Genomic DNA, 21,615 nt, shown 5'->3' with positions numbered 1-21,615 from the left:
TATGGGCTTGTTATAAAGTGTCTGTGTACTATGCAGTGGACTTTGGAGTGCTAAGACAAGTCAATTTCAGTTTTCAAGGATGTAAGGATGCAAGGAACTTGCTGTTGTTGCAACCCCAACTCATGAACTACACACCTCGGAAAGCGCCAACGCTCACCACATGCATTTTCATCAGACTCGCAAAGTCTGTTGAAAAATCACAGACTTACATTTGGACCACAGAAGTTTTACTGGCCTGGCCCACATTGATCAATGCCATGCCTTTTCCTTCCCTTTCTTGGCTATTCCCCACATCCTGGTGCTGTGACGGCTGCCTCAACTCCTCGTTCATACATCCATCTGCAATTCAACGCCATGAGTCCCCTTGGAAGGTCAGAAGCCCAGAAAACCAAATGAAAACAAAGCAGAAAGGAGAAGTCCATCTTTCATCCACTTCTTCTTCTTTTTTGTAAGTGCAATTCCAGATTTGCCCACCCTGCTTTCTGTCAGGCACACGACAGGACTTACCCTCAAGTCCACGTGAATTTCCGCCCCTTCATCTGGCCTTCCTGACTAATGCATACTAAGTCAAATCGGAGATGATATTTTTACCCTGCAGCTTGAGACAGCCTAGCATCCATTTCCAGCTTAGACTCAGGGATCCTAGAATGGAACACTTGATTAAAGCCTCGGGCCCCATCGCTCTTACATAATTCCACCAACTTCACCATCATAACACTTTCCCCCTTGCCACCTTGGAAATCCCTTATTCTTCAATCTCTAAGACATCATTTTTATGACCAGAAAAGATATGTGAGAGGCGGTAGCAAGCTTAAAAGGTAGCCTCACCCCACTAAAGACCTGCGTTACACATACACGCGACGGCAAATACAAACTTCTCTTCGTCAAGCCAGGAATGGAATCCAGTTCTCACGACCGAATTCACTCATGTCCATTTCACTTCATTTTCTCATTCACAAAGCCACAGCTGAGCATGAATGGGGACACAGGGTCTTTTTTTCCAACCCGTATTGTTTGCATCTCTCCCTCCACTCAGGTTACTGGAAATTTGGCAGGTTTTATCAGTACTAGTTCTCGCCTCACTTTAATGAGAATGGTATTTTTACTTCTGTTTCTAGTACCTGACGTAATCTCAGACCCTGCTTGATTTTCTGAATTAGAAAAAGGCATAAGAGAAGTGAGGCTAGAGAAGGAAGAAGCTTAAGTGATGCTGGGAACAAGATGCCCTGTGAGAGTCTGAAATCAGTCACTTGCTGCAGAGACTTCCGCCGGGAGGATCCCGTACAGCCATCTTCACAGTGGCAGCAGCTAAGGCTTAGTTCCTGTCATCTCACTGTATGCCACGGGCCTTACCACGTATCTCCACCCCTCACAACTCCACGTGACAGGTTCAGTTGTTCTCATGTCACAAAAAAGATAGGAACTACAGCACAGACAAGTTAAGTGGCTTGCCAAAGTTACAGAACTAGTAAGTGGAAGAGTGATTTGAACCCAAGCCTTTTGATCCCAAAAGCCATGATGCTCTTTTCAGGAGGCCACACACTGCTTATCTGATCAATAGATGCCTCCCTTCCTGGTGTCTTCCCCTTTCTTCATGCCATAGATGTGTCCACAAGGGAAAAAATGTGAGGGCAAGAGGAAGAACGCTGAGTTCAGCACTGGCTTACGGTGAAGCTGAGGCATGGACAGTTGACATTCCGCTGCTCTGTGTCTGGCATACAGAGGGAATAGCTATGTGCCTCTTCTATTGTTCCCTCAAAGCCTTGCCTCCCCCTTCACATACTAACATGTGAGGCATGGCCCCAGGGACCCCTATGGAGAGCAAAGCTGCCACTCAGGTCATGTCCCAAGGGAGTATAAAACATGGACAATGTCATCAAGATTCTCCATGACAAGTACAGACATCAGGCCCCTGACCGTCATGATGGTGCTGGAAAGTCTGTCAGTGATGGTGAACTAGACCTAGTGTGGGCTGAACTTAAGGGGTTAGAGCTTGTGTGAACTATAGCAAGTCTGACCCTCAGGTTTCCTATTGATAAAAACCACACACACACACACACACACACACACACACACGTAAGTATAAGTGAAGTGGGGAAGCTGAATAATGGCAGAGGGTTGTATCAACGGCATCTCCTGGTTGTGATACTGGACTATGATTTTGCAACTTGTTACCATTGGGGAAAGTGGGGAAAGGGTACACAGTATCTCTCTGTATCATTTCTTATAACTGCACATAAGTCTACAATTATCTCAATTAAAAATTCAATTTAAAAAACAACAATAAAACAAACAAACAAACAAATACACTCCGAAGAAAGCAAAACAATCACCGAAGAATGGAGCTAAGGACTGGTACCCCTCTAGTTTACTGTGGGGATGAAGTGAGGTAACTGAAGTCTGACCTGGGATCACGCTCCTTGCTTTGCCTTTCTGTCAGTCACAAGCAGGACATTTCTGATTATGGGTGAGCAAGTCACAGCCAAGTCAACATAAATTGTAATGCTCTAAAAAAAGATATCATGCCCTCTTTATTCCTGAAAAGTCCCAAGCACACACTTGGCACTCATCAAACTTTGCCCAATGACTAATAACCTTCACCACTGATTTCATTTCAGCTCTTGGTAACTCCCCACCACCCCCACCCCCACAGACAGGCAGAGCTGTCATCCTTCCCTACGCACAATGGAGCTGGGTCCACGAATACATACTTTACAATAAGGCTACGACCCTGGAATTTGGCTTAAGAATAGGGATATTGTTTGAGAAAATTATCTTTCTAACGAGCACATATCGTTTTGCCTTTCATGTGCTTTGAAGGTTTTAAAATGTTGCCTTCAATCTCATCTAAAAAGTTAAGTTTACGTGAAATTACAGAAACATATCAAGGAGTCATGCTGTCTTTGGGGGGAATAAATTCATTACAAATACGGTTCTGCATCATAAGCGAATGAAGCATAAATGTCTTCTGCATTTTTAGCACAATTTGATGCATCTAAGGGACATGTGGGATGTTTTAGAAAAGTTTCCTGGGTAGGTAAATAAAATGGACCCTTGCCTCTTCTGCCACGCTTTTGACAGACTCACCTACGTAATTATCTCTCACTGGGGACTCCTTGCAGGTAGCATTTGAAAACTAAGAATTTCACCACAAAAGAAGTCTTCAGGTCAAAAAGGAAGCCCCAAAACCAACCTTCAAAACGGGGAAGACATATTCCTTTTCACTCTCCCCATTCATTTCTTTTCATCTTGATTTCAAATGTACTTTTCTCTGAAAAGCTATACCAAATACCTTTTAGCAATACTTTTATAGAACAGGGACAGACACAGAACTCTCAGCTGAAAGGGACTTCCAAGATTATTTCAGACTGGTCCCACATGTGAAGGAGGGGCTTACAGCCCAGCTCACCTGCTCCCTCATTTTAAAATGAAGCCCAGATGGTTTCAGTGACTTGTTCAAGGTCATCAGGATTGGCACTCTTGACCTTCAGCACATCAGGCTGTTTATTCCAAAATTTACCTCTGACTACCCTCCCCCTTCCATCTCTGCCCCAAAAAAGGAGAGAGTGGAGAAGATCCATAAAAAGCCAAGATTAATTACACCCCAATCATGCATTCAATAAGCAGGTGTGTGCCCCATGCTTCAGGATGCATCCAGTTGTATGAAGATCTAGGCTAAGTGAGCCTGAGAAGTTTCAGAGTAGCCAAGAGTCAGGGCTGAGTGGCTGGCTCCTAACTGCAGAGAGCTTCAGTTTAGAACTATCCATAATGTCGCATGGTTTCAGAAAGCAGTCAGCCCTGGCAGTGCATCACAGCACTTAACTATATTTTACAAAACACACAGAAACGTGGTCACAACGTAAAAATCTCTCTGGGTACACTAGATCCTTAAAGCATCAAGAATGTCACTTGCCCCTCTCTCAACTTAGTTTGGGTTAATTCCTTACTCACAAATATGAACGAGCTGTTTCTAAACCAACCAATCAAGAAGTTTTCATCGTCCTCCCTCCCACAACCGCAGCTGATCAATTTAGCATTAATTCAAGAACAGAAAAGGTTTCAAGATAGCACTGGATTAAGTTGATTGTCACGTGAAACAACAGAACATTAAAATTCTCAAGCAAATTGCACATTCGCCGTTCACATGAACTAAAATGATAGGTGAAAGACTTTGCTACTTCTGAGGCTCATATATGCCTTACTTTTCAAAAATCTACATTATATTCTGAGTAATAAACGCAACGGCACAGCCCTTCATCCTCAACATAATACACCAAATAGTTTTCCCGGCACTTGCAATTCACCAGTTACACTCCAAAAGCTACCCCCAACACCCACCGTCACTTCACTTTGACCTTGTATGAAAAGCCAAACGTTTTTTGAGCCACTTAAGAGAGAGAGAGAGAATCCTGGTGGAAAATAATACACAGCTGTGATAATATCATGTTTTTTTTTTTAAGTATCATAATATAGTTTTACTTTTAATAATAAAAGATAAAAAAGGGGTGTCTGTGAATAATTAGAGATTGCAGTCTGAAGCCAGTTACAGTCACTGCAATTGATAATAAACTGAAAACCCCTTGAGAGCAGGTAAATGCTTTGCAACCCTGACCCCCTCGATCTCACATTACTTAACTGCCCTGAGGTTCTTGCATTACATCACCATTCAAGCGATTGGTTCCTGCATTTTAACTCTCTCCCTGTCTCCTCCGATTAGGAGCGACACCGCAGCAAAGAAACTTCGCCCGAGTTTGCTCTTTCTCGCTTCGCTTTTTATTTGTGGCCTTTCTGCTCCTGTCGCTCTGCCTGGCTCTGTTTGTTTTGCCCAACCCGGCCTCGGTTCAACTCATTCAGGTCGCGGTACTAGAACAAAAACTCTTATCAAAGTGAAAAGAAATGCCTCCTCCGGACCAGAGGAGCGGAGGGGCTGGGGAAAGAGGAGAAGGAAGAAGAAGAGAAACAAAGACGGGCAGAAAGGGGAGACGGGGAAGAGAGAGAACAGGAGGAGGAGGATGAAGTCTCAAGAAAAGAAGGCGGTCAGGGCAAAAAAAAAAAAAAAAAAAGTATAAAATCAGAAAAAAGAAAATAAAATTAAAAACAAACCTCATGGACATCACTGAGGCTGAATTCCCTCCTGAGGTGCAGAACATGAGAGCTCTGGAATGAGTGTGTGTAGAATTTGAGCCAAAGCTTAACTAGCCTGAGTGACTCACATCCTTCCCACTTGATTCCAGGCCAAGCGATGATGTAATGCGCTGGCCCTTCTCTAGCGCCAAGCTCTGGCTCTCTCTCCTCTCGCTTGCTCTCTTTCTCCTGGGCTCGCCCTCCTCCCCCTTCTCCTTTTTAGCTCAATGCTGGTGAAGTCACCATTTAAATCTGGCAGAACTGAAGCAAAAACTTCAATGTAACCAAAACAGCCCCAGGCCGAGTTCCAGACTCCGAGAGCCTTCGCGTTGTGATTGCCCTTAGAAACGTGTAAACAGAGGGGGAAACAGTGCCGCCTTCGGATGGCCCAGCAGCTGCCTCGGACTCTGAGAGGGACCGGCAGTTCTGCTGGCAGGGATCCACTGGTTCCGATAAAATAAAACACAAAAAGGAAAAAAAAACCACTGGTTAATAAAATAATGCCTGTGTGTTTGGAGAAAGGGAAATAGCAATGGAGACACATGCAGAGATGGGTGAAACTGAACAGGTTGGAAGGACTGAGTATGAATGAAGAACCAAGACAGGGCAGTAGCCCAGGCTGACGTTTCCAACCAGGTGACACGGTTTTCGTGGAGGCCCACGGCCGTTTTTGTGTTTTTTTTTCCCTGGAGCTGGATGGGATTTTCTGCTGCTGAATGCCAACCACCAGGTCTCCAGAGATTTCTCACATCTGACCCCCCTGTCAGCAAGGGCAAACCCACTTCTGGGCCAAACACGCGCCTGCGTCTGGAGCCACCAAGAACTGGGAAATCACAGTTACTTCTCTGTTGGCACATATTGGTCACTCATTTCGGTGAGGAAGGGAAAATGACCCCTGTTGCCAAACACAAACTTTGTCTTTCTGACAAAGTTAGCGCCCCCCACTCTCAGGTGAGTTGTCCACCAAGAGGGAGAATTAGATTATGTTCCCCCAGTAAATGAAGACAGGCTGTCTGTTCCTGCACTTGCTGGGGGGGTGGGGCGGGCTACTGCTGTGTGGCTGTCTGTGAGTTTAAAAGGATGCAGAGAGAACAAACAGTATGTGTGTCTCTTTTTTAATTATAGGGTGAGGCAAAACAACCTGGGGGTGTTGGGTTGGGGGGGTCAAACATTATCCTTCACAAATGACAGTGAAGCCCTTTTAATTGTGGAATTCTACACCCCCCATTTTACACCTCTCCTGCTCAGGATTTTACCTAGAACAGTCCAGACACCTGATTGCTTTGTTAGTATGGCTTTTTTAACTCCATCATCTCTCCGTTTTCTCTTCCCCTCACACTTCATGCCGCTTTCAAAAAGAAAGAAAAATTTTTAAAAAATGGGAAGTTCACCAGAAATTTTTTTCTTTTCTTTTTTTTTTTTAACACCGCAAAAGCAGAAGAAAGTCATGGCACTGAGATTCATTTATTTTTAAAAAATAATCATAGCTTTTTGCCACAGTCTATTGCCTCTCCCTTCTTTTATGACCAGTGAATCAAGTAGGTGATACAGACATTTGTCTCTTTGCATCCGAAGTTGTACAAGCTGCTTTCAGAGACGTCTCTTAGCTTATTAAAGATATCTGCTGTTAGGGCACAGGGTTGTTAGTCTGAGTCCCTTGGAATCACAGCTTCAGGGAACATCAACACTCAAGGTGAAGAGTTAAAAAAAAGTAAGGTTTGCCCAACAGTCTCCCTGACCCTGGGAGCTGGGGTGGGGAAGAGCTTTCTCCTCCAGCTGTCTGCCCTGGAGCGTGACATCCCCAATTGACGCTGATGCCACAGTTGCTCCAGTGACACCTTTATCAAGGCAGGCAGCTCTGAATTAGAGGTGATCAGCCGTAATTACAGCTGGCGCCACTGAAGCCCGTGGCCTGACAGCGGCAAATGTGGTTGTTATAAAGTCGGGTCCGCCGTGTCAGTGGCCTGTATAACTCACTTACGTCTGACTCGCCAAGCAGCTATTGATTTTTCTTCTGATGCAGGGAATAAATAAAACAAAACCTTCATGCGCTCCTGCGAGCCTTTCTACTTCAAGGCAGGTTGACAAGATTGTGTATAAGCTACTTTCTCCTTTTTATAAGAGCCACTGACCGTGCTGGTTAATATAAAGCTAAAGACTTTCATTTTCCGTTCTCTACACCCCACAACTTGCCTTGGTTTTCATATTTCAACGTCTTCTTTACGTTATTCTTTTTAGGCATATCACAATGGATATGTGGTGGAGTTTTCCCAACTGACATCGTCCTGTAACCTCAGTGGGAAAATGCTCTCTCTGGGGTTTTTCTTAGACTAGGTCAGAGGGGCTGGATTAAACTGCTTGAGAGTGAGTGGCCCCCTGCTTTTTTGTTTGTTTGTTTTTTATGAAGGAGGTAAAAGAGACCCTGTGCTGTAGATAAAGATTGTGGAAAGGTATCTTTCCCGTGCCTCCCTTGGAAAGTCACAGAGGAGACAACAGCTTTGGCCATAGGCAGGCACTGACGGCTCATACACCAGCATCTTTGTTCCTGTCTGGAGGAGGAAGGGCGAGTGTGCCTCTGATCAGGGAGTGATGTGGCCAGTGGGTTTGGTGCTTCTAGAACCCAGCCAGACTCCAAGGCCCTGTATCTGGTGACGGTGCTGTTAAGTCCACAATGTGCCAGGACACATGGACATTCCAATAAAACTTCTTTGGAGAGCTGGTCTGAGTTGGAATCAATTTCAGAGTTCAGAGGGGTCTGAGTGTCTGAGTATTTACATTTGCACTTGCTGGTCTGAACGTGAGTGCGCCCCCCCCCCCCCGCCCCGGCCCCCTGCCATCCCAGATCAGGCATTTTCACTGGCTGCTGGATTTCACCCCCTTGAAAGAAACTGTGCTTTCCCATTTTCCTTCCTGTGAGCAGCTAATGATAGAGAATATCCTGTTCCCAAAAGGAAATTCCTCTCAGACTCCAGAGCTTCCTTTTTCACCCATTTGGCCCTCTTGTCGCCTCTTCCCCAAAGCCGCCTCCATGTCCTCACTGCTCTTCTGAAGAGTGGGGGGGCTTTGCAGATAGGAGCTGTAAGATGCCGTAATTCCAGTGGGAGCCTTCTTAGAAGTAGCCCCCAGCCAACAGGCGAGGCCTCCAGATTAGCTGGCTTGTTCAGGAATGCTTACAACACCCTCCTCAGAGCATGTCATCCTTGGGGAGAGGGTGGTGGGTACCACGCAGCTGTTCCGTGTAACTCGCATACTCCCAGCTCCTGACGACGTTCAGCTCCAAAGAAGTGGAAACCTCTGAGACTCAAGCCCAGAGTTCAGAACGCGTTTGGATGACCTCCAAAACAACCCACAAGGAAAGGCATAACTTGGACTTCAGGACTGAAGGACGCAACAGCCGATGAAAGTAACCTGTGTGCGCCTGGGTGAATTTCTGAGCTCAAACACGTTATGGAAACACACAGCAAATATAAGAAACGATAACCATCCTTCCTAGAGAGAGCTGTTTGTTGTTGTTTTTTTTTCTTTAGGGTTTGAATTTATTCTTCTCAAGGAAAAGCATATCATCTTCTTTCAGACATTGTTTTTAAAATTTAACCCATAATTCCCATAGTCCCAGTGGAGTTAGAGGGGCCAGATAATTTCAGAGTTAAATAAGCTGTAATGACTATCACATGGGCCCAGCCATAAACCTAGTATTAAAAATTATTCAGAAAAAAGTGGCATCTCTTCCTTTTTTAATTTACAATAACCAGCCAGGTGGTTTTCTAAGGCCTCCTCTGTAAATTGCTTCCAGCGAACCTTCCGGTCACAGACCACTGCACACCCACGTGCTGTCATTCAGCATTCCCTTCAACTTGGGTGTCCCGTGTTTTCACAGTGGACAGAGGCTGAGGGGCTGCCCGGCTGAACCCGTGCAGCATATATCCTGAACTGTGGGGGATTGGCTGGTTTAGATGGTCGAGCCTGCCAGCGCCAGCTCCCGGCAAGCACTCCCAGAGAGTAAACAAGGACTGCGCAGCTCTTGGTTCTTTCTATCTTGTAGCTTCTACAACTCCTGCATCCCAGCCCTGGCACCAAGTACCCTCAGGCAACTTGCTGGCCTTTCCTGTGTCAAACCTGTTGTTAAAGTTCTGAAGTGGCCATGTTGAATGTGACTCAGACAAAGGAATGAATCGCCAGTGATGGAGGCATCAGGAAGCCTTAGGGGTAGGTATCGGCAGGTTAGAAGAGCACTTTGAATAACCCTAAAATAGCATCATTGATTCTGTCTGCTACAGGGTTTTTCCCCCTAACTTCTCCATCTTTAAAATGTGTACGCTATGTATGACTCGAACTTATCACAGTGTGTGAAAGGCAGTTGACATTCCATGAATATTTGCTGAATAGACGAATAAGTGGATAAAGGAATACACTCCTCACCTCAGGCATTACCTTCTCAATGGATGCCTTGCTGGACCACCAGGCTGAGGTAGAAGTGTCCATTTCTCTGGGCTCCCGAAGCATCCTGAACCAGATTCTATCCCAGCAATAAGTCAATTATGGAAGTACCCATTTCCGTGCCTGTCTTCCTCAGGAGTCATTAGTTTCTTCAGAGCAGAGACTGGGCTTATCAATCTCAGTATCTTTTGTACCCAGCAAGTGCCTGACTCACACACAGTAGGACCTCAAGAAAGGTAGCTGAACCTGGAGTGGTGGCCACATAGGTGGGTCGGTGTTCCCTGAGTATTTTCCCTCTTAAAAGTCCCCTTTCCCTTTGACACGCTTACTCACACTTTTTCTGTGGCTTCCTTAAGATCAGGAGCATCTAGAAAAGCTGGAGTCATAGGAAGATCCTAGGAAATCTGCTGGCTGGGCTTCTCCATCCATGCATTGTGCCATTTGTCCTTGAAGGGCTTCTTGTTCCCCCTTTCCTGGATCCAGATGGCAGCGATGCCAGAATGAGCACCCTGCGGTTATCAGGGCAGATAACACTAGACTATTTTTGCCAGTTTCCTACAGGAAGCATCAAGGGAATTGAAACTTGAGGTGAGAGGAACAGACAGTCTCCAATTGGTTGAGGTGCTCGTCGCATGCTTGCTGAGCCACCCTAAGGAAAGGGAGACTATGAGCAGAACTTATACACCCCCAAAGCAATGCTGGTGTCAGTTCTAACCAGAAGTCCCTACAACTCAGGGTTGGGACTACAGGAAGAACACAACCAATAATGGTGGAGGACAGCCAGTTCAAACCTTTGTAGGTAGATGTACACCTAGGATCCAAGCCTAATGGTATTGCCAGACTGCACCATGTTCATGTTCTGGTGGTAAGTGGAGCCAGGACATGGCAGAGCAGCTGAACAGGACTGGCCGAGGAGCAGTACCACTCGGGAGAGGTAGGTGACTGATGAAGTGAGAAAGAGGCCCCTGCTGCAGGCTCTGTGGATACCCATGGTTATAACCCACTGTCCATTTAGACAAAGACTGAGCCAGTTGAGGGTGGAGCAAATGGGATGCTGAGAGAGCAAAATTTAAGGAGGTCCTTACCCTGGGGGGGCATGAAAGTACAAGGCGGCAATTACACAACCCTGACTGTGAGCACCGCGTTAGATGTTGAGCTGTGGGTGTCCCACTTGCTTCCCTTAGTCCAGGCCCTGGACTGGGTGGTGAAGACTTACTACCCTCTGTGTACTCATGAGTAAAATGACATCGGGAGATGCTCTGGGCCTACCTGGCCAGCTGGGGGGAAGGGAGTGATGCCTGCAATGGACTAAACTATTCCACGCAAGTACCACTTTCATCAGTCTTCTTCTCAATTTCATATCCTTTGCTTGCCATTCTATTTTTTTCCTCCTGTATTTGTCACTTGTGTGAAACATCAAGATTATGGCCTTCTCATTCTCTCTGTTAGAATTTGTAAAAATTTGTATTTGTCCATGTTTTGTAGCTATTATAAAAAAATTGTCTTATTGAACATAGATACATATATGTGTATATACATGCATACATATATGTTTACAGTTATACATACACATGAATATACAGAGGGTGCCAAAAAATGTATGCACATCTTAAGAAAGGAAAACTGTATAAAGTTGTAATACTCAATATATACCAATAACAAAAGATGAATACAAGTCACATTTGACTTTTGCAATTACAAGAGGTGCTCAACGTTGTTACCATCGGTGTCCAGACACTTCTGATTACAGCGAACTACTGCTTGAGCAACGCTGACCAAAGTGGCCACTTGTATACTTTTTTGGCTCCCCTGGTATATATGCCTACATATGTCATTTATTGAGCACATATTCTGTGCTGTGCATTGTATTAGGTGTCCCGCAAACATTAATTCCTTTCAATCTTTTCAGTAACACTATGAAATAGGCACTTTCATTATCCCCATATTATGGATGAAGAAACTCACTCAGGCGATGTAGCAATCTGCCTAAAGGACCTCGTGGAGCCGAGACTTGCACTAAAAGTTGTCTAACGCCAAAGTCAGGGATGTGACCATGACCCTCACTATTTTGCATCAGTGCACTAATGCCTTCCATATCGGCTATTGGTGACCTGGGTTAATCTGTGTGTCCAGACCAAGTAGCGTTCTGGGCCCCGGCAATCAGGATGGGCATTGTGGATCTTAGGAGCTTCATGGATCTGGTGAGAGATTTTCCAGAGGAGGAAGGCTGAGGAGAGGCACAGAAGAACAGACCCTTTTTATGGCATAACACCAAAATATAAGAACTGTAGGTCACCTGTCTCAGGTGATAAGATGGTGTTGCATGCCTCCCACCACTCATCTGGCCTCCAGCACCTCCCCATCACAACCTGAAATATTGTCAGGGGCTGCACTCTGAACCAACACCGACAAGTCCGTCTTGATGGGTCTCCTCATTTCTTGATGGGCCTGCCAGAACCTGGTCATCATTTGCTAAGAAGTCATATCTGGATTGTTACCTCTTTGCATATTAGAAATTCAAACCATTGGGGTGTTTTTTATTTTCCTGAATATTTGCCCCCAAATACTTTGTAGTTGTACAAAAAGGCTTTCTGAAAAAGATTACTTACTTGTTTGGCTAGTAGCCCTGAAAATATATCTACTGGCTGTTTTCATCGTTAAATATTCTTTAATTAAAAAAAACCACACAACTACAAAAGTAAGAATGAATTTCAAGAGATTTCAAGGGCATTAGAAATAAAAAGGAAGGCTTACATTCAGGAATCATATTTGTGGTTTCTTTTCTTTTCACAGAGAGTCCAGCTGTAGGCTCTGTGTGTGTTTAAAACTGATCTCCCCTTCCTCTGAGCAGAAAAATTCACCAGCACTGATTTATTCAGAGGGTTCTGCAAGGAGAATGAGCCCTCCAACACTTCTGCCTAGAGGGGATGAGAGGAATTTTTTTTTAACCCCCAAACATGAAGCTCTTGGGCCTTCCAAATGAAATTATCTATGTTTTTATGAACAGAGCCCCTGAGTTAAAAAGTTGGTTTTGATAAGGAAGAATAAATGAAAGAGAAAACTGCTGACATAATATTTTGGTTTCCAAACCCACTTCCACATTCTACTGTCCGTCTCAGGCCCGTACATGACTGTGATATCTGTATTTACACCAGAATCCCCGATAGAAAGGTGCAGTTAATCCTGCCTTCTGCTGGAAGTCAGCTTTAAACGTTAAGAAAACGATCACAGCGACACTTTCATATGTACTGGCATATGTTTCTAATTTCCAGAAGTGGAGTAGTGTATGATTTATAAATAACTTAGTCTTGTCCTGTTTATTCTAGGAGAGGGAATATAGATGCTATGATGGCCCAGGGGTGTTTGGGTTTGGAAGTAAAAGATTCTAAATTTCTCATTCTTCATCAACTTTAGAATCCCTCTGATATCAGTAGAAATAGGAAGGAAAGTGAGAGTCGAGCACCACCTGAGCCCACCTGAGTGTCCAATTCCGTTCTTTTAGCACTCACCCAAACTAGAAAGCGTGCTTTTCAACTGGTGTGGGAACATACCTTTCTCAAACAACAATTTTATTGAACTGTGAACCCTCCTTTTAACCATGGACCCCAGGTGAAAAGTCCTCAAGAAACACAAACATGCTTTCTTTTTCTTTTTCTTTTTTTTTGGTATTAAGCTTCAAGTTATGGTCTTTGACAGGTAAATAAAAGCAGACACATATGGATGCATCTCAGTGCCTTGAAGGCTGACCCCTGGCCCGGCACTACAACCAGCAGACACAAGCTTTTTTTCTAGCTCACTGGTTCTCAGACTGGGTGTACCTAAGAATCTTCGGAGAATAGATTAAAATACAAATCTCCAGGTACTGCCACAAAGTTTGTAACTGTCAAGATGGACCCTAAGTAAATGTATTTAAGCAAAACTCCCTAGAAATTTTGAAGCTAGTGAGCCACAGGCTACACTTCAAGAAAGACTGAATTCCAGCTGGTCATCCTGTGGTCACAGAAACATAAAAATAAAATAAAAAATTAAATAATAAAAAAGAAAACAAATATAAATATAAGTGCATTTTCCCTGCTGTTCAGGCTCTAATGGAGCTGTGACTTTCTTTTACCTCGTATTTTTTAAGGTAAAAAGTATAGCCATCTGCCCTAAAATGATCAAACCTTTAAAAATCAGCTATAGTGGCTCTTCCAAAGCAGGATGTCTACAATGGATGGAAATAAAACATACATATGTTCGCAGTAACATAACACCATCTAAACAGACTATGGAATTATGGTCCAGGACCCCTGATAAGATTAGGGTTTCCTGATCTGTGGCTGGTTCAGCAAAGCATTCCTCTCTTATATTTACTATCAATGCTTCCAGATGTTTACTTTGCAATATTCCCAGTCTCTTAATGTGACAATCACAGGGAGGGAGCTTCCGGAAGGGGAAAGAAATATTAGTGGTGACTGAAGAGTGTATTGCATGACACCAGCCCACCACACTTTTGGCATAACTTGGTTATCTACTAGAACTTTAATTGAACATCAAACAGTGGTCTTGGTTCTGCATAGTGTAGAACGCTACAGAATTCTACACAGGGCCCCCTTCTCCAGTGTTCTTTATCCATCACTTCCTCCAAAAGACATTATAAAAGTTTTTCAGAAGCCTTTTATTTTTTAACATTGTAAAGTGCCATAAGTACTTGAGAGGAGAAAGTGGCAGTCCATCCACAGACCCAAAAACAAGAGTGACCGATGACGAGGAATGAGGCTCATGACCTGTGAGTCATCAAAGACGGCATCTACTGCTGAATGGGAATTGAGTGTCTGAATTACAATGATAGTGCTTGTATCATTTCTGTTTGACCAACTCTCTGTCATATTAATGCTGTCTTAGTATCAGTGAAACAGCGCTTGAAGCAGACACCGCGTGCACACCCAAGGAACAGACAATAGGGAAAGCCTTGGGAAGTGCCGAATGTCTGGGAAAACAATGCTGCAACAAGAGGTGGTAATGTTCTAAGAGATAAAGGGCAGCAAACATGAAAAATAACGATGGACATGACAAGAGCAAAGAGGCCTCTTAAGCCTTTCTTTGGTCACTTTTGACCCTACTGGCCAGGGCCAACACACCCCTTTCATTCTGACACCTGCTGAGACTATTTACATTTAATTTACTCAGAGGAGCTCTGGGTTGGCAGAAGAGGAAAGCTTCCAAGATTTGGAGAATGAAGAAATATTGACCATTATTAATGACCAGTCTTTGAATGAGTTTTGGGGTAGGAATCCCCTTTAGAGTTCCGGTTGCTTTCAGAAATAAATAATCTATAATTGCCAGCAAACTGTCTTTTCCATTTGGTGAAAACATGTCCTTCTTCTTGGCTTCTCATAGGCGAACCCAGAGTCCTTCTTGTCTCAAATCTGAGATGTCATCGTGTGCACATGTGCACTTTCTCCCGAACTGAATAGTATCGGTGATGCACAGGGTAGCACAACTTTGCAAGGTTAGATGTGTTTGAGGATAGAAAGCCCCATAACTCAGTCTGGTGCAGCTCCGTTTTAATTTGCCAAAGTTTCTGTTATTTTAACAAAGGGTATTTGATGTTACATGATTATCTCTTGGCCTGGCCAAACCTCAGCAAAACTGAGATCCTTTTGTTTTTCTTTCATCTCCCCTTTCAATATCTCTCTCTACATTTCCTGACCCCCTTTTGTTCTTAACTGGTTTCAAGTCATCTTGCAAAAGATTTCAGCTAATAAAGGCACATTTGCTTCACTGTGAATGCTGAGAACTCAAGGAAATGCAAAGTTATAAGGTCTTATGGTGACACCAGGACAGGAGGGGGGAGGGAAGGAGTTTTGTATAAGGTGGCTGCTGAATCTTTGGCTCTAGGTTTCAGAGAAACAGCACCAAACAAAATAAACAAGATCTGAGACCTCAGGAAGCCATGATGCTAATGGGTGGAAAGACATGATAAACAAGTAAACAAGCAAATAAATAATCGTAGAGAGTGAGAACTGCTACAAAGAAAATAAAACGCTGTGTTGAGATAGAAGGTTGGGTATGGTGAAGTCTTTTAGATAAGGTGTTCGGGGAAATCCTCTCCACAGAGATGACATTTTACCTGAGAACTGAATAATGATACAGAGGCCTACGTGTAGGCAAAAGGTGTGCGGAGGGAACAACCTGGATAAAAACCCTAAGGCAGGAAAGGACTTAGTGTGTTCCTTGCAGGGAAAGAAGGTCATGGACAGAAAGAGAAAGAGGGGAAAGAGATAACCTGGGAGAAGTCGGTAGGGGTCTTACAGGTCACAACAAAGGCAGAGAGAAGCTACTGGAAAATCAAAAGAAGGGACTGACGTAATCCAACTTTTATTTTAAAGAAATTGCGTTAACTGCTATATGGAAAATGGATAGTCAGAGAGTAAGAATTCAAGTTCGAGATTTTGCAGTAGTCTGGATGAGTGGTGACAGAGGCTTGCACCAGGCTGGTAACAGCAAACGTGGGTGAGAAGAGGGCAGAGGCGGAATAGATAGAGGTAAAGCCAGCAGAGCTACTTGAGCAAGGAACAGGAGCAAGGAAGAGGAAGAATCGAAGAGGACCGCTCGTTTTGACCAGATCAAGGGGGTAAAGGCTGCAGCTATGAACCGCGATGAGGAAGACTGGCATTGTGATGAAGGAGACGGGCAATGCCGATGACTTGGGGAGGTTTAAGAATTTTGCTTTGCACAAGTTCACTTTGAGATGCCCCGTCACATACAGATGGGGAATCCGGAAGGGAGCAGGGTAGGAGCTCAGTGGGGGTGGTCAGAGTTGAAGACATCCCTAGGGAATCAATTTTGATTGTCTTTAAAGCCACAGACTGGGGGGGCCTCAGAACTGAGTCATGCAGGACGCTCCTACAGTAAGAGGTGGGAGAAAAACCAGGAAGGAGGCAGAGGAGAGTCCTGGAAGTCAGCGTAAGTACAATTGTCACTTTAGATGGCCAGGGAGCACAGATTTGTTAAAAAATCACCTGTTCAGTCGTTCCTGTGTTCTGCCCAGGAAAAGATTAAAGGGCGAGAGTCAGCTACATGAAAGCATGGACCCTCTTTCATCCTACCACCTTCCTGCAGACATGCCATCCCTTTTCCCCAGGGATGTAAATGTGCAGAAAGAAATTATGGTAATGCAGAAAGTTTGAGGATTTTATTTGCAAGCAGCAAAAGATACGGAGCTGTAAAAAAGTTCTACCTCGGGCCAAAAAGTTTTAGATACCCTTTGCCTGGTCACCTGTCCCTTTTACAATTGTTCTTCATGAGGAAGTTAAAATATGGCTCTAACACCCCGATAAATATATAGTTTTTATTAGCAAAAGATACACTTCCTGTCAAGAAGGACTTCTGCTTTATTCATTACCATTTTGGGGACTTAGCAGAAATGATAAACTTGAAATTTTCCATGGGAATTAGATGGAGACCTTCATTTGTCTCAAAGGCTAGGAAGCATAATTAAAAAGAAAACCCTAAATCATGTTTTTAAACAGTAAACTTGACTCATGTATGTGATTTTAACAGTGCGAGGACGTTTTCCATTTTGAGATGGTCTCAGGATGTTTTGGGAATGTGGGCTGCTCAACAGGTTGTATGTAAGTGCTGCTTTCCAGCAGATGTTTTCTAGAGGAAAAAGGTACCCTGGGAAAGGTATTAAAATGGGAAGGTCCTTCTGGAATGCATGATGCTATCCATTATATTAGATGTGAGGGGCCCTGAATTTAAAAAAAAAAAGAAAGAAAAAAGGAAACTTGAGAAATTCACCATTCCAAATTTCAAAAAGACAAATGATAACACATTTTAGAATTTGAAAGCTAAATTGTGGATGTTTTTATAAAAATCCTTATATTGTTTTAGGTAAATCCAAATTTTTCTAAACAGTAGTGGTGTTGGGTCTAAATAAATCTGTCCCCTCCCCTGAAGGTTTATACTGACTTAGAAAGGGCCAACAGAAGGAAGGTATGGGGCGGGTAGGTGTTGGGGTGCAGGAAGCCAAGGTAATCCATGAAGCCAAGAGCTATAATCATTATTTTAAATTTGGGAGAACACACAGAAAAAGATCCTAAAATTTTCAAAGGACTTGTTAACACAACCTCATAGAGGGGAAGACCATGCAGATTCTAAAGCCCAACTTTCCTGGTTTTGCAGGTTAGAAAGTTGATGTACCAAAAAGTTGTCATATGCTTAAAATTACCCCAGATCCCCTCGTGTCTATTTCAGAGATCTTTCTTTTACACTCTGGGGAGGCCTGGTTCTTCTGGATTGTGGGGAGAGGCTCATTCAGTGATTTTCCCAAATTCCTTCTTGGCTTTGGGCCCTTGGGAGTGGAGGCTGTGCCCTGAACAAGATGGCAGCCGACGGGCAATGGAAATGGACCATGGAACAACAGCTGGGGTCCAGGACATTTCCCCTTAACTGAGTCAAGCCAGCCAGTCTCTGTCAATCAGAATCTACCAGAGCATATTTCAGAGTACATTATGAAATGTCCTGATGTTTTTGTAACAAATAAATGCATTATGAGCAGGATACTTCCTGCAGTTCTCCACAACATCCTGGATCTGTTCTTAGAAGTGGATAAAAAGCAGTAGGGACTTTGGCCCCAATAATGCCAATTCATATGTGACACAGACCAATCTATTACCTTAATCCTCCTGGAACTTTTCCCAAGGAGAAAGCTGAGGTCAGAAAGGTATAATGACTTGGTCAAGCGCACAAAGTTATTAAGGAGATTCCAGGTCTTTTGACATCTTAGTCCAGTGTTTTCTCCATAATATAATTTTTATTTTTGTCTGGTCTCCTGGATGTGTGTTGTGTTATTTTGGAAAGTGATTTTTGTGTTTGGTTGGCGGGAGTTGTTGAAACTCCTCCCCACCCCCAATTTTCTATGTTTATTTGTTTGCTTCATTGTAGTAAAATATACATAAAATTTACCATATTAACCTTTTTTAAGTGTACAGCCAGTGGTATGAAGTGCATGGTTGAACTTTTGAGGTAGGAAAGAATAGGAAATGTAATAAGAATTATAATAAAAATAAAAGCTAATTAGCAAGTCCTTACTAAATTCCAAACAATGTGCTAAGAGCTAATCTGCAATATCGCACTAAATTCTAAAAGCAAATCTGGCTGCAATTCTTATCCTTTTACATATGAGGAAACAAAAGTTCAGAGAGTTAAGTAACTTGCCCAAGGTCACACAGCTGGCACCCCCACCCCCCCAAAGTCATGTCACAAACCCTGGCAGTTAATTGATCCACACCTTTTTGCTTTTTTTCCTCTGGGGCTGCTATTAAACGAAACAAAGAAGAACCGAAAGGCTCAATTCTTCTTTCTTGGTTTCTCTGTCTGGTTCAAACCCTCACATGTTAATTGGCAACTGAGCAACCTAAGTGCTACCAGAATATGAGGAAAAATACTTGAGAAAGGGAAAAAGGCCAAAAGCCTCTTGTTTCTCCCTTGACAATGTGAAAAATTAGGATCACTCTTCTAGTGGAAGCTAGCAACATCTAAGACTGGCCCAGGGTACCCAAATTATGCTTATGCTAAAGTCAACTGTAAGAGAACCTCAGTTTTTTTGAGAAGAGATCATGGAGAGCAGGAAACATATTTCTAAATAGGAAGTGTCTGAATTCATTTCGCAATAAATGTCACTAAGTAACTCAAGCAATCTAGCACACACTTTTGGACAACAGATTGTTGTAGGAAATGTAATGGTAAGTTCATCAACAAAGCAGGCTGCCATAGACTGGTAGAAAGAATATATGTACACTGTAAAGACTTCAGTTGTTATGACTTGTATTTAGCTGTATTCCCAGGCTTTTTAGATGGCACATGGGAGATACGCAGAATTAAAAACAAACGTTGGACAGTTAGCTCACATAAGCTATGCATTTCCTCATGTCCTACTCTTTGTATATAAGTATTCATGGACGAAACACGTTTATATTATTTTTGGATAAAATGTCAGCTTTTCTTAGCCTGCACTGATGACTATTTAAGATATTTCCAATGACAGAAACACAGTCGCCCCTAGAATCCCAAACTCAGGTACACGGTTAATGGAGAGATACACTTAAAATCACCTATTAAAAGCAGAGAACTCAAATAAGCACTTTTCAAATTTTGCGCCAACCGTTCTTAAAAATGTCTTACTTTTTATCTCATGCCACAGGGAACATTCAGAATGACATCAAGATGGAAGGGGATGACAGGAGAACTGGAACAGAAAGCAAAAAAAGAAGTTCCAGGGAGCTGGGCTCCACATTGTTCCTCAGGCATGGGTCCCAGAGCAGCCCTCAGCTTCCAGCTGAGAGATACATCCTTATGTGGCCAGCACAGGAAGAAGCAGACCGTAGGAGCAGGTGAAATTACCGGAAGAAAGATTCTTGACACAGGAAACAGACTTCCAGAACTTACAGCAAAACAACGGTTTTACTTCTGTTCTAGTAGCTTGGCTTGTAGCCACAGCCAAACCGTCCCCAAATGCCCCTGAGGTAAAAGGCTCTGTGTTGGAGGCAAATTCCCATTGTGGTGTTTTGCTGTTGTTTCTTTTTATTTTGAAATGATTTCTGATTTTCAGAAGCGTTGCAAAGACAGTACAGAGCCTTCCCGTACACCCCTCCTTGAGATCCCCCTGCTGTTCATATCTTATTTAACCCCGGTGCATTTATCAAAACTAAGAGACTGACACTGGTGTAATCTTATTAACTAAACTATAGACTTCATCTATTTTTTCACTAATTTCTTTTCCAGGATACCACCCTGATGGAGCTTTCATAATTTGACTCCCTTGCTCACAAAACAAGCTCTCAATAGCTAATCAAAGTAAATGTTCTTGAGCTATTTGGTTGTATCGTGCATTTTTAGAATTACCTACCTCTATTCACCAACCTGTACCCTATAAGGTTTGGCTAGCGCCTAACTGGACGTGTTTGCTTTCCCTCAATATATCCTGACCTTTCCTACATTTCCAACTTTGCTCACATTTTCCCTCTACTTGTAGTATCTTCCAGGAGTCATACTTCTATTCATTCTTTACGGCTCAAATCAACTGCTTTCTACTCCTAGTTCCTCAAATCAGACGTGGTCTTTCTTGCCTAAGAATCGCAGGTACACAGTATCGGTGCATGTCTTATGTTACACACCGGGAAGGGTGCCACCAAATGGACGTCAGAGCAGGGCAGGGTGGAAGGGCAAAGCGTGGGCAGCTGCAGGTCAGTAAGAAAAAAAGGCAAAAGGCCCCTTACCCCTGCAAATGGGAGGTCACGGGAGTCCCTGGATGTAGATATTGCAGTGAATCTGAAAAGAAACTTCACACTCTCACCCACTGGTGAAACCCAATGCCTTAGAATGCTTGAGATATAACAATATAATTTGATTCTGATATAGACTGAAATCCTATCATAAGAATAATATACAGAGAGTGGGTTCTTTCCTACCTATAACATTTCATTACTTTAACTGGGAAGCCTGTTTTCACCCAAACTGTTTAGAGGAAAATCTCTTTGTAAACTTTTTTGTTTTGATATTTGTATTTTGTCCTCTTTTCCTTTTCCTTACTATGTTAAAGATCGTAACAAGTAACTTTTTCTTTTATTGGCAGACTTTAGGGGAAAACATATATAATAGTGAAAACATATATATCACTGACTATAGCAATTGTTTTGTACTTTTATAATTATATGTTCATATTTGCATAATTACAATAGAATTTTGTATAGTTACTGATGTATAATAGATAGGATTACTAAAAAAGAAATAAAATTTGACATCCAAAGATATTTTCAAAATCCAGACAATGGAAGAGAATGTATGATGTGACCCCCTCATACAGGAATGTAGAACACTGATTTTTTTTTCTGCAAATGAAAAGACGTGATATGCTTTTAATTAGTTTTCTTATAGATCTTTCAGCATTAAGTTAGCAAAGAAATTTAATAAAAATTGAACAGTAAAAAGTGAGATCATGCATTGGACCTAGGAAGGGAAACTTCGTGAATTTTCTTTACATATCCTCACAATAAATTCTGAAACAAG

General features: G+C 43.0%; 1 protein-coding gene across 5 annotated transcripts in view; it reads right to left on the bottom strand.

The window, feature by feature from the left end:
• Nucleotides 1–21,615, bottom strand: part of CREB5 (cAMP responsive element binding protein 5) — a 382,587-nt gene that overhangs the window by 122,147 nt on the left and 238,825 nt on the right. The window contains exon 1 of one of the 5 annotated variants that reach the window (XM_019726166.2): nt 5,104–5,253. The exons of the other annotated variants lie outside the window; for them this stretch is intronic. Coding sequence (XP_019581725.1) covers nt 5,104–5,150 — 47 coding nt within the window. The 5' untranslated portion in view covers nt 5,151–5,253. Of the gene's footprint in view, nt 1–5,103; nt 5,254–21,615 lie in introns of those variants that run through there. 5 annotated transcript variants of the gene reach the window in all.

The sequence above is a fragment of the Rhinolophus sinicus genome, linkage group LG09 (genome assembly GCF_036562045.2).
Source record: "Rhinolophus sinicus isolate RSC01 linkage group LG09, ASM3656204v1, whole genome shotgun sequence".
Classification (NCBI taxonomy): Eukaryota; Metazoa; Chordata; class Mammalia; order Chiroptera; family Rhinolophidae; genus Rhinolophus; species Rhinolophus sinicus.
Note: the sequence above shows the minus strand (reverse complement) of the source record. Positions and strands in the feature narration are given on the sequence as shown.